Raw genomic sequence first — 13,748 nt, 5'->3', positions numbered from 1 at the left:
ACTCCCAGCTGCCCTTTAGGTGTCTCCTCCCCCATCCTCTGCCTACTCAACCAGAGATCTGACTCCAGCCCCAGAGGTGGCCCCTCTACTACCTTCATCATCTGGCTTCCACCGCAAGCACTTCCCTTCCCCAGGTCCCCATCTGCTCTTTTTCTGTGCTCAAACGTCACCTCTATGGCCCTTTCCTGATCCCCAGCCAGGGGTGTCCATCTGTGTCCCCACTACATAGGGATCACTTCGTGGGCTTATCCCTCAAACCCTAGCTGCGCCATGACTTAGTAGTTAGCAGGGAACATGCCTGAACTAATGCAGGGAGGTGAACCAAGAAGTGGTGGGCGAGGTGGAGGGATGTATATACAAGGATGGTGATGGGCCTTAAACCCCAGGCAGAGGATGGGGGAGGGGACACCTAAAGGGCAGCTGGGAGTTTCCCTTGGGAGTCTGAGGAGATGGGCAGAGGTCCTTAAAGGCCAGGCTTATCTTTAGCTGCCAGGTCCCAAATAGAATATTCCCTTGAATCTCCATAGGGACGTACACCCCCGAGGGCACTGGGCAGGATGTGACAGTTGTGGACCCTTGAAGGGTATAAATGTCATGTGGGTCCTGGGGACACTGGAGGTGACTGTTTTGGGACATCATTCATCAGGGTGTGTAGATGGGGGTGGCTCTCTGTGAGTATAGGATATTGTAGACAGACCCTGGACTCCCAGACTCCTGGACCCTTCCTTCTGTGACCCTCACCCCGAGTCCTTCTTACTCTGGGGGGAGGGGCAGCAGGGTCAGAGCTAGGGCTGAGGTGTCCAGCAGGTGTTGGGGATGCCGATTCCACTGGGGAGGTGACACACACCCAGCTGGCTGCCCAACCTCCCCCACCCTGGGGCAGGAATGAGGGACAGCTGCCACGTTATCAGGGACACATTTCCTGGGAGCCCAAGGCCTGACTCACGGAAGCCCAGGAGGGAGGGGCCCTAATCCCTTGGGCTTCCCTCTAGCCCCCCAGCCTGCCCTCAGCAATGCCACAGGGCCACGTGTCTTTATTTACACCTTTATTGCCGGCTCATGCTGCCCCCAAGGATTCCAGAGCACAAAATATCCAGGCACTGAGGCCCAATTATCTGAAGCCATTGCAGTCTAGGTGGGTGGGGAGCTCTGGAGGTTCTGGCAAAGGGATTGAAAGCCGGTTAAGTCACATTCCAACGCCACTGGGAAGGAAGTAGAGGGCTGGAGGGGGTGGGGAAGGAGAAGGGGAGGTGGTCCGGGGAGCCAGACCCCTCAGCCCTGAATCAGGGGGGTCAGTAGCAGCAGGAACAGAGCAGCAGGAGGGGAGCCTGAGGCCCCAGCCATGTCCAGAGGACAGAGGTAGCTGCCTTCAGGGGGCCAGTAGGGGGAGCCACTGGGGGGCAAGAAATGAGCCTCTCCCACTATCTGGGAGATCCAGGCCTCTTCAGGGCCAATGGTGGCAAACAGCTCCCGGCTCCCTCTAACAGCCATGCCCACAAGGACCCAGGAGCCTCCCTCACTCTGGCACAGGAGCGGAGGTGCGGAGGTCACCTGTGGAGTAAAAGCCAAGGCCCAAAGGTCTCTTACCCTTCCTCCTGGTCCCCTGCATCTTCTCCTAGGGTCCAGCCCAAAGTTCTGCTTGTCTCCATCCTTAGGCATCCAGAGCCCTGGTCGCTCTCCAAGGTCCAACCAGGAAACACTACTTCTACCCATTTCAGGCCCAGCACCCAAGAATTTTAACCTGCTCTCTCTCCAGGGTCTAGCTGCCCAGCACTGCCTGCCCCCTCCCTGGAGCAGGACACCCAGGCCCCTGTACCTCACACCTGTCTTCCTGCCCCTCTGCATACAGGACACAGAGCGTCCCAGGGGGCAGAATGCCCTCATAGAGGCAGTGACAGAGCCGTGGTGTCAAGATGGAGACAGCAGCAGCCACAGGGACTAGAGAGAGGAAAGAAGGTTGTCCCAAGGATGCTGGCTTCTAGTCACTTCTCACCCCCAGGACCCAGGGCTCTCACCTCGGTCCTGGGGGTCCTTCCAGCCCAGCACCCAGCAGCTGCTTCCCAGGGGGATACCCCCTGGGTGAAGGCAGATAGACAAGGCTGAAGGGGAGGGCTCCACCCGGGAGCTCAGCTCTAGGAGGGCCAGAGGGGGCCGAAGTCCCAGGTGCCGGGGCAGGCGGATGCTGATGACCGACCGGGACACCTGGTGGCCTTGTGGGAGGGGGCTGGCCCCAGTCCGGCCCAGGTACACTTCAATGTAAGGCACTGTTGTAGAGCCTGGCCTGTTGGAACAAGGCACATTGTTACCTCCTGCCCACCCTCCACCCTCATCCCCCTACTGGTAAAGTCTTCCCCAGCCTAGGGGAAAAGGTGGAATGAATCTCCAAAGTTATTCCACTAACTCCTTCCAAATCTCCCTTCTGTCTCAAAACCCTTCACAGAGGTTTTTCTGTGCTCTAAGAGCCCTAAAGGGGGAATATCCCACAATTGCAAGAATCCTTGGCCCATCTCCCAATTTCCCATTGCCCAGGAGATGGGTGAGACCCACCTGAGGACACAATGAGTGGCTGCCAGGACCCAGCCTGGGGCCACGAGGATCCCCGTGCAGATTCGATCACCAGCCACATGGACCTCAGCCAGCCAAGGCCACAGGAGCCCCATTGGTGCCGGCTCTGGCCGCAGGCCACAGGCTAGGGAGAGGAGGTGACCACCTAAGTGGAGGTCTCACAGCTGACCCCTGAAGCCTCTGCCAAGCACCCCCAAGAACCAAGCCCCAATGCCTCCTTCCTCACCACCATGTTCTGTGTGGGAAGGACAAGTTTGTGTCTCAGTCTCCTCCCCCTCAGGGCCCCAGTCCCAGGTCAGCTGGTCCTCTAGGTAGGCTCCCCGAGTCACATGGCTGATCCATGGGCCGTGGGTCTGAAGAGGGTAGAAGGCTCTGGGACGCAGGCAGCCACCGGAGGAGTCTCTGATTCCAGCCAGGAACCAGGTCCCCTCCTCCCGGCACAAAAGGCTCCAACTGGAGTCGTTCTGCAGCAAGAGAGTGTAAGTTACCAACCTCTGCGTGTGTGCGTGCGCGTGTGTGTGTACGAGAGAGTTGATGAGAGGATATCAAAGGGCTTTCCTCCAGGCCAGGTTCCATTAATAATCTGTAGTCAATCATCTCTTTAAATCCAGGGGTAGCGACAAAGCTCGACGGAGCCCAGAGCTCGCCTCAGGACTCTCCCCAAGTTCCTCCAGGGCCAGGCTCCGCCCCCAGCGTGTCTGGCCCCGCCTTAACCCGGTCCCCCGGGAGTGCTCAGCCTCCTTCCCAGTCTTTCTCAGGCTCCGCCCCTCACCCCCCCAGCCTCTCCGAGTCACGCAGGCCCCGCCCCCGCCGCTAACCCAGCAGCGGCCGGCCTCCTCCTCCTCCTGGTAGGCGGGGCAGAGCGCGTGCGGCGGGTCTCCCGGCGGCGGCACTGTCGCCCCCTGGCGGCCGTACAAGCAGTGACACCACCAGCTGCTCAACAGCTCGGCCTCAAGCAGCACATTCGGGCCGGGCGCGGGCCCTGGGAGAGAAAAAGGAAGGAGTCCGCGCGCAGCGCAGTAGGGCCTCGCGCCACTCCACCATGCGCCCCTGCTCACCGCCGCGGCCCCAGCGAGCCAGGCGGCAGCGGCTCCCGGGCAGGAAATAGTGTTCCGGATGAGGCAGGCACACCGGCCGCGGTGCGGCGCTCAGGTTCACGGGCGCGCGCAGCTGCAGCAGCGCCAGGTCCGCCGCGTCGTCCCAGGAAGCGTTCCCGTGCGGCACGAGGCGCGCCACCTGCTCCGCGCGCGGCCGCGAGGGCAGCAGCACACGCCAGCTGTTCAGGTCGCGGGGCGGGCGGTCTGAGCTGCTGGGGCTGCGGGGTGGGGAGACTGGGGACGTGGGCTGGATTCCGCACACTGGGCGCGAAACCTCTCACCCCTGATCAAGGCTCCATTTCTAGGCGAGGATTTTGTATCCCCCGCCTGAGCACTGTGCACTCAGACTCCATAACCCGGATCGAACTTATACTAACCCCTCTACTCGCTCCCGATAGACCAGGACCCCACTTTGTGAGTTGGATCCTACACCTCCCAAGGGGAACTCCCCCTCCCGCACTCCAGACTGAGGTTCCCCGCAACCCCCCACTCAGGAATGGGGCTAGGTAGTGTCTCAGGCCGATGCAGGGAGGGGCAGGAATCTGGCTGAAACGTGGGTTTTCACTCACTCCAGAAAGCAGCTGGCAGGTGCCAAGATCCAGCTTTCAGACACCAGTGCCCCATGGCAGGGTCTGTATCCCGGCACTATCACCTGAGCCTCCCAGGGCCAGGCCCCTGGCCTCGGGGCCTTCCCACACTCTGAGGGATGAGAGGCCTGGGTCAGCGGGCCTCTTGAACCCCAGCACTTCCCACCCAAGTCAAATCTCCCATGTTCAATGGACATCCAGGGGTCCTCCCCCCTCACCTGGCAGGGCGATGGTGCAGTTCTCATCCATGGGCTCCAGGGGGCCTGATTGGGGCCCCCGGGACTGGGTGGGAAAGGCAGGCCCAGGTTCTGAGCCCATCACCTTTTCCTGGATCCATGCCTCGTAGGGAGCCACAGCAGTGAAGACTCCAGGGCGGTTCCTTCTTCCACAGCCAAAGCCAAAGCTGGTGATTCCCGCCAGGAACCACCGTCCTCGTTCCTCACAGACCAGGGGTCCCCCCGAGTCTCCCTGATGATAGATGACTCTGTGTCAGGGGATCAGCCCAGGGACCCACCAGTTTATATTGGGCCACCTTCCAAAGGTTCTACACCTCTTCTGGTTGGACCAGCAAACAGCCACCTTCTCCTGGGAAACTGCCTTGGTTGAGTCAGCTTCTGTATTCCCTACAACTCTAAGCAGAAAAAAGACTTGGAGGAGGAGACGAGATCGACCCCCGGACCGAGCAAGGCCCGCGCGCTGCTGCATTCCTGCCTCCCATTCAGATGTCCCGCCACCATGGCTATCATGCCCGAGAAAGGCTGAAGGGGATGCTAAAGGAGATAAAGCCAAGGTGAAGGACGAACCACAGAGAAGATCCGCCAAGTTACCAGTTAACCCTGCTCCTGGAAAGCTAGAGCCCAAGCCTAAAAAGGCCCCTCCAAAGGAGGGAGAGAAGGTACCGAAAGGGAAAAAGGGGAAAGCTGATGCTGGCAAAGATGGGAATAATCCTGCAGAAAATGGAGATGCCCAAACAGACCAGGCGCAGAAAGCTGAAGGTGCTGGAGATGCCAAGTGAAGTGTGTGCATTTTTGATAACTGTGTATTTCTGGTGACTGAACAGTTTGAAATACTATTTTTTATCAAGTTTTATAAAAAAGCAGAATTGTGTTTTACCTTTTTTTTTAAAGCTATGTTGTTAGCACACAGAACACGTCATTGTTATTTTTGGGGGAAGGACATATAGTACTAATAGAATGTCTCCAAAGCTGGACTGACATGGGGGGGAAATACCTTTCCCTTCTAGTTTTGAGAAACTTCCTTTTGGTTCCTGGGAGGAGGAATCTCTTGATGTTGACACACATTAGCCATCTTGGCACAAACACCTGTCATGTGGGAAAACTAAAATTCCTTCTTATGTCCTATCCTCCCTCTCCACTTTATGCATAGATTTTGGCTGTCTTAAGCCCAGAGACCTATTGGGACCTGACCCAAAAAATTGATTTCCAGTATGTTGGGCAATCTGGACTTTCCAGTGTCACCATTGAGATGGCATTTCTCAAAAGAGCAGCAGTTCCTTTTTAGATTGTGGATCTACAGATTGATATTCTCTGCCATTTTCATTTCATTTCCTGAAAGTCAGGGTCGGCTTGTGAAAAGTTGTTAAACAACATGCTTAATGTGAAATGTCAACCCTCACTCTAAACTTTCCCTGTTCAGAGCATCAGATGAAGACTTCATTGGGTTTTACAGTGGCTTTCTGATTTTGGTAGTTCATTGAAGAAGGGAGTTTGAAAGTTGTTGTATACTGTTAACAATTGTCTGCCCATGTCCTGCCTGAAATTCCATGATTGTTTATGAAAAGTAGCCTATCTAATAAAAGGGTAATATGCAAATTAACTGTCACTCCATCACAAAGATGGCGGCACCCATAGCCACAAGGTGGTGGCACCCAGTCCCCTCAGCCTTGCAGGAGTCCCCCAGTCCTGGGGGGGCTGCCGCTGAGAGTGGGTAGCGTGAGTGGCCTGGCAGAATGCTTGCTTCGTTGCCGTGGCGACGGAGGGCCTCTGGGCAGTGGGGGCGAGTGGCCTGGTAGGGGCTCTTGCTTCCTCGCTGCGGCGACACCCCAGCCGCGGAGGGCCTCTGGGGGACAAGGGGGTCGGCCCGCAGCCTCCGCAGCCCAGAAAGCAGCTCAGCTCCCTCCTGGCACCCTCCCACAGAAGCTGCATGGCTTCTGTAGAAGCAGCACGGCTCCCGGTGGCATGCTGCGGTTCCCGCCGGCTCCTGCAGAAGTGGCGGGTGGCCTACTGTGCGCAATATTGCACAATGGGCTACTAGTCCTATCTAATTAAGATGGAATATGCAAATTGATCATAACTCTGCGACAAAGATGGTGGCGCCCACAGCCAATAAGGAGGGAATATGCAAATTGATGCAACAAGGCGAGAGGTGGAAGGTGGCTCTGGGCCGGAGCGAAGGCAGAAAGGCGGCTCCAGCTGGAGCAAAGGCGGTGCCGGCAGCCAGGGGAAGGAAGGCCTATTCTTGCATGAATCTTCGTGCATCGGGCCTCTAGTCTTTAATAAAGCTGGATACAATTTGGCTTGGGAAAAAAAAAAAAAAGAAGGACTTGTAAAGCAGAAAGGCTGATGAGGAACAGCCAAGCCAAGAGTGACAAATGAATGCAACAAAGGCCATGCCAGAGAGACCTTCAGGCCTTCAGGGAGACACTCAGAGCCAAATGATTCTTGTTCAATGAATAGTTCAAATAAATGCTGTTTTGGGTTTCTAAGATCACTCAATTGTTAAAGTGAATCAGAGGTGCCAGCATTTAGGAGGCTGTTAAAAATAGGAAATCTAAAAGCAGCAGGAAGAGATAGAAGGAAGAACTACAATGAACAGACACTAAAACAGGGGTTGTGGGCTATTTCATGCTTAGAGGAATTGTCCCTATGACATCTCTATAGTCCAGATCAGGTATTTATGTGACCTGAACAGGTTCACAAAGAAGGCTCAGAATCCTCTAGAACTGTGCTGTCCAGTATGGTAGACACTAAATAAAATTAAACTCAGCCAGTGTGGCTCAGTGGTTGAGTGTTGACCTGTGAACCAGGAGGTCATGGTTCAATTCCAGGTCAGGGCACAGGCCTGGGTTGCAAGTTCGATCCCCAGTGAGGGTTGTGCAGGAGGCAGCCAATCAATTATTCTTTCTCATCATTGATGTTTCTATCTATCCCTCTCCCTTCCTCTCTGAAATCAATAAAAATATATTAAAAATAAAGTTAAAGATTTAATTCCTCAGTTACACCCATCATATTTCAGATGTTTTTCAAATGTTCAGTAGACAATGTGGCTAGTGACTACTACCCTGGACAGTGCAGATATAGAATATTTCCATCACCATCGGAAGCTCTGTTGGACAGCGCTGCCTAGAGGGATTTGAATTGTTTGCAATCCTGTTCAAGAAGGCAGAGGATTATGTCCGTAGGTCACAGAACTTCATAATTGGGAGGAACCCTGAAGACCATCTAGTTTGAATCCCCATTACCACCACCCAGGCTGAGTACCCTTAAAATGTGTGTGATTTGAGCAAGGTTTGTGGGGAAAATAGTTATAATATACTATATTTTGGCCTTCAGAAGGTGATCTGGAAAATTCCCTTCTGTGAAGGATTAATTCATTTTTAAAGGTAACTATTGATTGAGTATATACTAATAGATGCTATGCTCTGTTATTCTACATCCTCATCTCAGGAGTGGCCCCATCAAGCACCCAGTGAGAGCTGGGAAGTGGGATTATAATAATATTAGTAGCTAATAGTTATTTAGCTCTTATTAAAAACCACATACTGTTCTAAGTGCTCTTACATGTACAAATTAATTTAATCATCCTAACCACCCTATGAGGTAGGGAACACTATCATCTCTGTCTTCCGAATGAGAAAGTCTGGACATGAGGTTAAGTAACTTGGCCAAGGTGCCCGATGGGTGTGTATCAGTGGTTGAGCATCAACCTATGAACCAGGAGGTCACAGTTTGATTCCTGGTCAGGGCACATGCCTGGGTTTCGGGTTGGGTCCCCAGTGGAGGGGTGTGCAGGAGGCAGTCAATCAATGATTCTCTTTTATTATTGATGTTTCTCCCTCTCCCTCTCTAAAATCAATAAAAAGATATTTAAATAACTTGGCCAAGGTTACACAGCTAATATGTGGTGGTTATGTGCAAGACTCTGGAGTGAGTCTGCCTGGTATGGTAGACACTAAATAAAATTAAACTCACTCTAGAGTCTGGCACATAACCACTGCACGTACTGCCATAAATAACAGTGCCCACCATTGAGCCCCAAGTTCTGTCTAGTTATAATCTTCACATGAACCCCATCTATTGGCATCTTGTCCTCTTTTTGCAGATAAGGCTCAGAGATGTGAGAGAGATGGCACTTGTCTGTTTCTCACACTGCTTTCTATTGGTTACAGCTCTGCCTGGCCTTGTCAGGCAGATGCAGGGACCTCCCCTCACCTGGCAGGTGTCCTTGCGGCCCTCTGGGTAGCCAGCACACAGCATGCCTGGCAATAGCTGAAAAGTGAGGTTGAAGGGGCCAGGCCGGCTGTAGAGACACTGACAGGCAGCTTCTCCCAGCAGCCTTAGCTCCACTTCTTGCAGCACCCAGGGCAGAGGCAGGGGGTCTGCGGACAGAACGAGAGAACAAATGCTGTGAGGCAGGTATAGAGTCCCCTGTTCCCCACTGCTCAACTTTGTCCCCTCCAGCTGCGTCCTGGACCTCTCTATCAGATGCTCAGTACCTCCACCCACCACATCCAAAACCAGTCACCGTCTCCTGCTCCTCTCCACCCTTCTTCCTAAATCCTCATCTCCAGAGTGACCCCATAAGCACCCAGTGAGAGCTGCCATGGATGGTTTCATACTGCACCAAGGTACCCAGCCAACGAAGGATGGATGTAAGGGCTAAAATCGCTAAGCTCTGAGCCCTGACATGGTTGTGTCAGTCCTGAGAAGGTACCCTTTTCAACAAGGATGCCATATACCCTAGATGCGTCATGTACCATGTTGCCAAGCATGGAGCCAGGGTGTCATCCCTGATCCCTGTCTCAACTTCCCCTTCAATAAGTTCTCAAGCCCAGAAAACCTGTCATTTGTCACCTCTTGGCATTTTCACTGCAACTCCCCTAGTTCAGGAGGCATAACCTTGAGCCTGGATGATTAGCCTGGCCTCCTCACTGACCTGTTCCCCAACCCGCCCTTCACGTGTTGCTGCCAGAGAAATGTTTTTATTTATTTTTATTTTTAAAAAAATATATTTTATTGATTTTTTACAGAGAGGAAGGGAGAGAGAGAGAGAGTTAGAAACATCTATGAGAAAGAAACATCAATCAGCTGCCTCCTGCACACCCCCCACTGGGGATGTGCCCGCAACCAAGGTACATGCCCTTGACTGGAATTGAACTTGGGACCTTTGAGTCCACAGGCCGACGCTCTATCCACTGAGCCAAACCGGTTAGGGCAGAGAAATGTTTTTAAAGTTCTGCTCTGATCTTACCAAGGACAACCAAATGGATCCCACTGTCTAACCCTGAGGGCTCCGTCCTTTCCTCAGGTGAACCCGCTTTCAATGGAGATGTCTCAGGATCCAGCAAAAGTGGGTGAGAGTGTGGACAGAGCTCCTTCCCTCCCCATCTAGAATCCCAAGACGTGAGGTGATGGCTGAGGTGTACTTAAGGGTCAACCAGGGAAGTTTAGGGATTGTCCTGGCTATCCCTGGAGCTGGAGGAGTACTCTGGCTCTCAGTCTGACCTTAAGGCCTTCATGGCCCAGCCCCACCAGCTTTTTTTTTTTTTTTTTAATATATTTTCATTTATTTCAGAGAGGAAAGTAGTGGGAGAGAGAGAATCATTGATCAGTTGCCTCCTGCATGCCCCCTACTGGGGATCAAGCCTGCAACCCGGGTATGTACCCTGACCTACATTTGAACCATGACCTCTTGGTTCATAGGTCGGAGCACGCCATCCAAGCCAGCCCCACCAGCTTTTGCAGCCTCTGCTGCCTCTGCCCACTCCACTTGCCTGGCAGCCTGACCCTTCTCCATCGACGATGCCTCACTTGCATTTCCAGGATGGCCTCCATATCGCCCCACCTTCCTGAAATGCCAACTTACGCCCTGACTTCACAAAACCTCCCCGGAAACCTCCCGCTCTGGGTGCCCATTGTCAGATGGCCCGGTCCATCCACACAGACTTCTTAGGTGCTCAGATTGACCCTTCCTGTCACCTCCTGCCCCATGGGGCCCCTGCAAGCAGAGGCTGTTGCATCTCCTTCCCAAGTGTCCTCTCTAAAGGCCTTGGCATTGCACAGGTCTGATCATAGACGTGGAATTATTGTGGGGGCCTCGCTACCATGAAAAGATAACTTTCTTGAGATGAGGATTTACCTTCTAACATAAGTGTTTGCTTATTTAGCTAAAAAAGCATTATGTCTACCCACTAGAATGTAAAGGGAGGAGGCAGGAATTTTTGCTTATGTTCATTAGCATATTTCTAGTGCCTATCACAGTGCCAGGCACAAGGAGGTGCTCAAAAAATATCTGTTGAATAAAAGAAAGACGGACTGCTAACCTGTGCCTTGCAACCCCGCCCCGCGGCCCTCCCTCCCGAGGGCCCGCCCCTCCACACCCACTTCCTAGGTGCTCCAATCATCCACCCCGGAGGCCCAGCTTTTTGGACACGCCCGCGAGGTCCCGCTCTGAGGACCTCCACCTCTCCAGTAACCGCCCGCCCCCACCCAACCTCCTTACTCACCCGCCTCCTGCACGTCCCCCCAGCCGGTGGCCCAGCAGGTCGTGCCGTGCGCGAAGTGGTGCGAGGCGCGGGGCAGGCAGACGGGGCGCACGGCGGGGCCCAGACTGGCGGGCGCGGCCAGGCGCAGCAGGGCCAGGTCGGCGCCCAGCTCCACGCTGCTGTAGTTGTCTGGCACCAGGATGGCCGTCACTGCGCGGACGTGCGCGGCGTCCAGGGGCCCGTCCTGGGAGTGCACGCCCAGCAGTACCGACCACTCGGCCGCGGGCTCCAAGGTCCCGTTGCTGCGCCAAAGTCGAGGCGTGAGGGGTTAGGTCGACCCAATGCGGGTGGGGGCTCAGGACTTGCGAGAAGGTGGGAAAAGCAGGGGCGACGGCATGGGGACGATGTCATTCTGACTTGGATATTTAGTAGCATCAACACACTCAGAGCCAGGACACCCCGCAGAGCACCTAGCGCCGGGGTAGGGCGGGGAAGGGCGGGGGCGGGGAGAGCATCTAGTCTCCAAATTAGCTGTGTACACGGGGTCAAGCTGCGGGCAGTTTGGCTTTTGAAGGAGGGGAGCTGGACATGGGTGAATACTCACTTCACGAAACAGTGAGCGGCGGAGAGGACCCAGGAGGGGGCGATGAGGGAGCCCCCGCAGATGTGGGCCCCGCTGTGGTGCAGGCTCACCTGCCACGGCCAGCTGCCCGGCTGCGCGTCTGAGCCCCCCACGATTCTGGTAGAGGACTCAGGGCGACCGCAGTCTGCAGTGGGGTACCGTGAGGTCATATCCCGTCCCTGTCCCCCACCCCGGAGGCCCAGGTAACTTAGGATAAAGTTCCGTTCCTCGCCCCACTCCAGTTTGCCGCCCTGAACAAAGAACAAAGAGGACCTGGACACTTGTAGGTTTCTGGTCCTTTCCACCTCCCTCATTGCCTAGCCGGCCTCAACCTCCTTTCAGACCTGAGACCACCCCTCCCCCTCCCATCCCTTCCTCACCCAGATCTTGAGGTTCTTCCTGAGCAGGACTTGGAGCTGGGAGTCAGAGGGTAAAGAGAGGAAGATACTGATGATTGCAGCCCCTGACGCTGCCCAGTCCTCCAGTACTTCCTTCTCCACCCCCACCCACTCTTCCTCTTCCCCAATTCCCTGCCCTTTCAGCACCCCCGGCCCCAGCACCCATGCCAGCCCTCATCTTTTTGCCTTTGCACCTGACTTTCCCCAGTTCAACGGCCTTACCTGGATCCTGGGAAGCTCCTGGGATGGGGCTGATGGCTGGAAAGAGGGAAGCAGGGAGCGGCTGGAGACCTCACTCACAGCCTGCCCTCCTGACTCCTGGCTTTACATCTACTCCCTCTCCCACTGCAGCCAGGCCTCCTCGCTCCCGCCTCTCGCACAGTTTCTCCCTCTTGACATCTCACTCCCTCCGTCTTCAGATGGCCCCCTCCCCTTCTTCCTACCCCAGACTCCCCGGGCAGAGCTCAGGCGTCCTGCTTTCCAGCTCCTTAGATGCTAGGCCCCAGGCCCCTTGCAGCCATCCTCTGTCTCCCAAGGTTACCGAGGGTCACGAGTGGGAGAAGCAGGTGCTGGAACATGGCACATTTGAGTCAACTGGAGGCACAGAGATGGGTGAAGGTCTGCTCCCTGCCACAGCTCTGTCACTGTTTAGGCGGCCGGCCCGTGACTCCTAATGGTCTCAGGAGCAACCCCACCCTCCCTGGCCAGAGCCCATCTCTGGGAATCTGAGAGGACCTGGGGTTGGAAGGGGGAAGTAGGGAGCTTGAAGGCCCAGCCCAGAGCCCTGTCCCATCTCACATCTCTGGAGGCCCAGGGTGGGGGTGGCAGGCAGATGTCCTAGTTACAGGACACCTGTTGGGTGGGGGAGGGAAGAGTGGAGAAGCCTGTGGGCAAAGGCAAGAAAGGATAGCCAGGGGCTGGGAGGCCAGGGCTGGTGAGGCAGGGCTATGGGTGAGCAGTGGCCTTTGGGACAGGAAAGGTGGCCCCTCATTGGCTTGACTCACCTGAGACCTCACCTCTGTTTGGGGTGTGGTTACCCTAGTGGCTTGGGCTTTTCTTCTCACACAGCTCTGGTTACTGAAGTTGTGGGCCAGGTCCGGGAAGGGAGCCCTGGGGAATACAATCCCATCCCAACAAAAGGATCACAGATTCCGGCAGGTTGGGCAGGGCACAAGATTCCAGGACGGGGCTGGGCAGGTTGGCAAGGCTGGAAAAAGACTCCACCTTCCTCTGTGTCAGAAGTAATACTCTCAGGGGTTCTCTCACTTCCTCTTTGTGAGAGTGACCTTGAGAAAGTCACTCAACCCCTCAGCTTATGTCAATACAAGCCCCCTTAAACATATGGCGCCTTTGCCAGTGTGGCTCGGTTGGGTGTCCTCCTGTGCACCGAAAGGTTGCCGGTTCGGTCCCCAGTAGGGGACATTCAGGAGGCAGCCCATCCATGTTTCTCTCTCTCCCTCCCCCTTTCTATCTAAAAATCAATTTTAAAAAATCTTTAAAAAAACACACCACACATATGGAATCTCAAAAAGAAACTGAGGAGAGTTTAATGAAGGAACTATTTACAAAGGTGTAGGCAGGGTTAACGGGAACCAGCAAAGGATGGTGAAGCAACCCGGGGCTAGCAATAATGGAGAGGCCTGCCTGAAGAGACAGAGAGGGAGAAGTTACTGGAACCAAGAAAGAGAGAGCGCTGCGAGGGCCAGCCAGCAGCTGTGCCTGCAATGGAATGCAACCTTTGTCAATCTGCATGTG

At 54.9% G+C, this 13,748-nt stretch overlaps 2 protein-coding genes across 4 annotated transcripts; one reads left to right on the top strand and one right to left on the bottom strand.

Annotated features, from left to right (window-relative positions):
* Window positions 1-1,040: 1,040 nt before the first annotated feature.
* On the bottom strand, window positions 1,041-12,571 carry PRSS36 (serine protease 36; the record flags this gene model as incomplete). Of its 3 annotated transcripts, none has more annotated exons than XM_080680686.1 (15): window positions 1,041-1,551; window positions 1,817-1,938; window positions 2,016-2,281; window positions 2,548-2,689; window positions 2,792-3,029; window positions 3,384-3,547; window positions 3,624-3,880; window positions 4,232-4,361; window positions 4,468-4,717; window positions 8,701-8,867; window positions 10,995-11,275; window positions 11,578-11,740; window positions 11,976-12,011; window positions 12,216-12,251; window positions 12,535-12,571. In XM_080680686.1, the coding sequence occupies 15 exons, from the start codon at window positions 12,569-12,571 to the stop codon at window positions 1,273-1,275; spliced, it is 2,568 nt and encodes an 855-aa protein (XP_080536812.1). In that variant the 3' UTR covers window positions 1,041-1,272. The 3 variants fall into 3 exon arrangements, with proteins under 3 accessions (XP_080536812.1, XP_080536813.1, XP_080536814.1); XM_080680687.1 differs by having other exon boundaries at window positions 3,399-3,547; XM_080680688.1 differs by lacking the exon at window positions 1,817-1,938 and having other exon boundaries at window positions 1,127-1,551; window positions 2,203-2,281.
* LOC308254460 (non-histone chromosomal protein HMG-17-like) lies at window positions 4,728-5,267 on the top strand (the record flags this gene model as incomplete). The annotated part of the gene is made up of 2 exons (XM_080680567.1): window positions 4,728-4,737; window positions 4,972-5,267. The coding sequence occupies 2 exons, from the start codon at window positions 4,728-4,730 to the stop codon at window positions 5,262-5,264; spliced, it is 303 nt and encodes a 100-aa protein (XP_080536693.1). The 3' UTR covers window positions 5,265-5,267.
* Window positions 12,572-13,748: the final 1,177 nt, after the last annotated feature.

Source organism: Plecotus auritus (assembly GCF_963455305.1).
Source record: "Plecotus auritus genome assembly, chromosome: 7".
Classification (NCBI taxonomy): Eukaryota; Metazoa; Chordata; class Mammalia; order Chiroptera; family Vespertilionidae; genus Plecotus; species Plecotus auritus.
The sequence above is the reverse complement of the archived record's forward strand: the minus strand, read 5'-3'. Positions and strand labels throughout refer to the sequence as shown.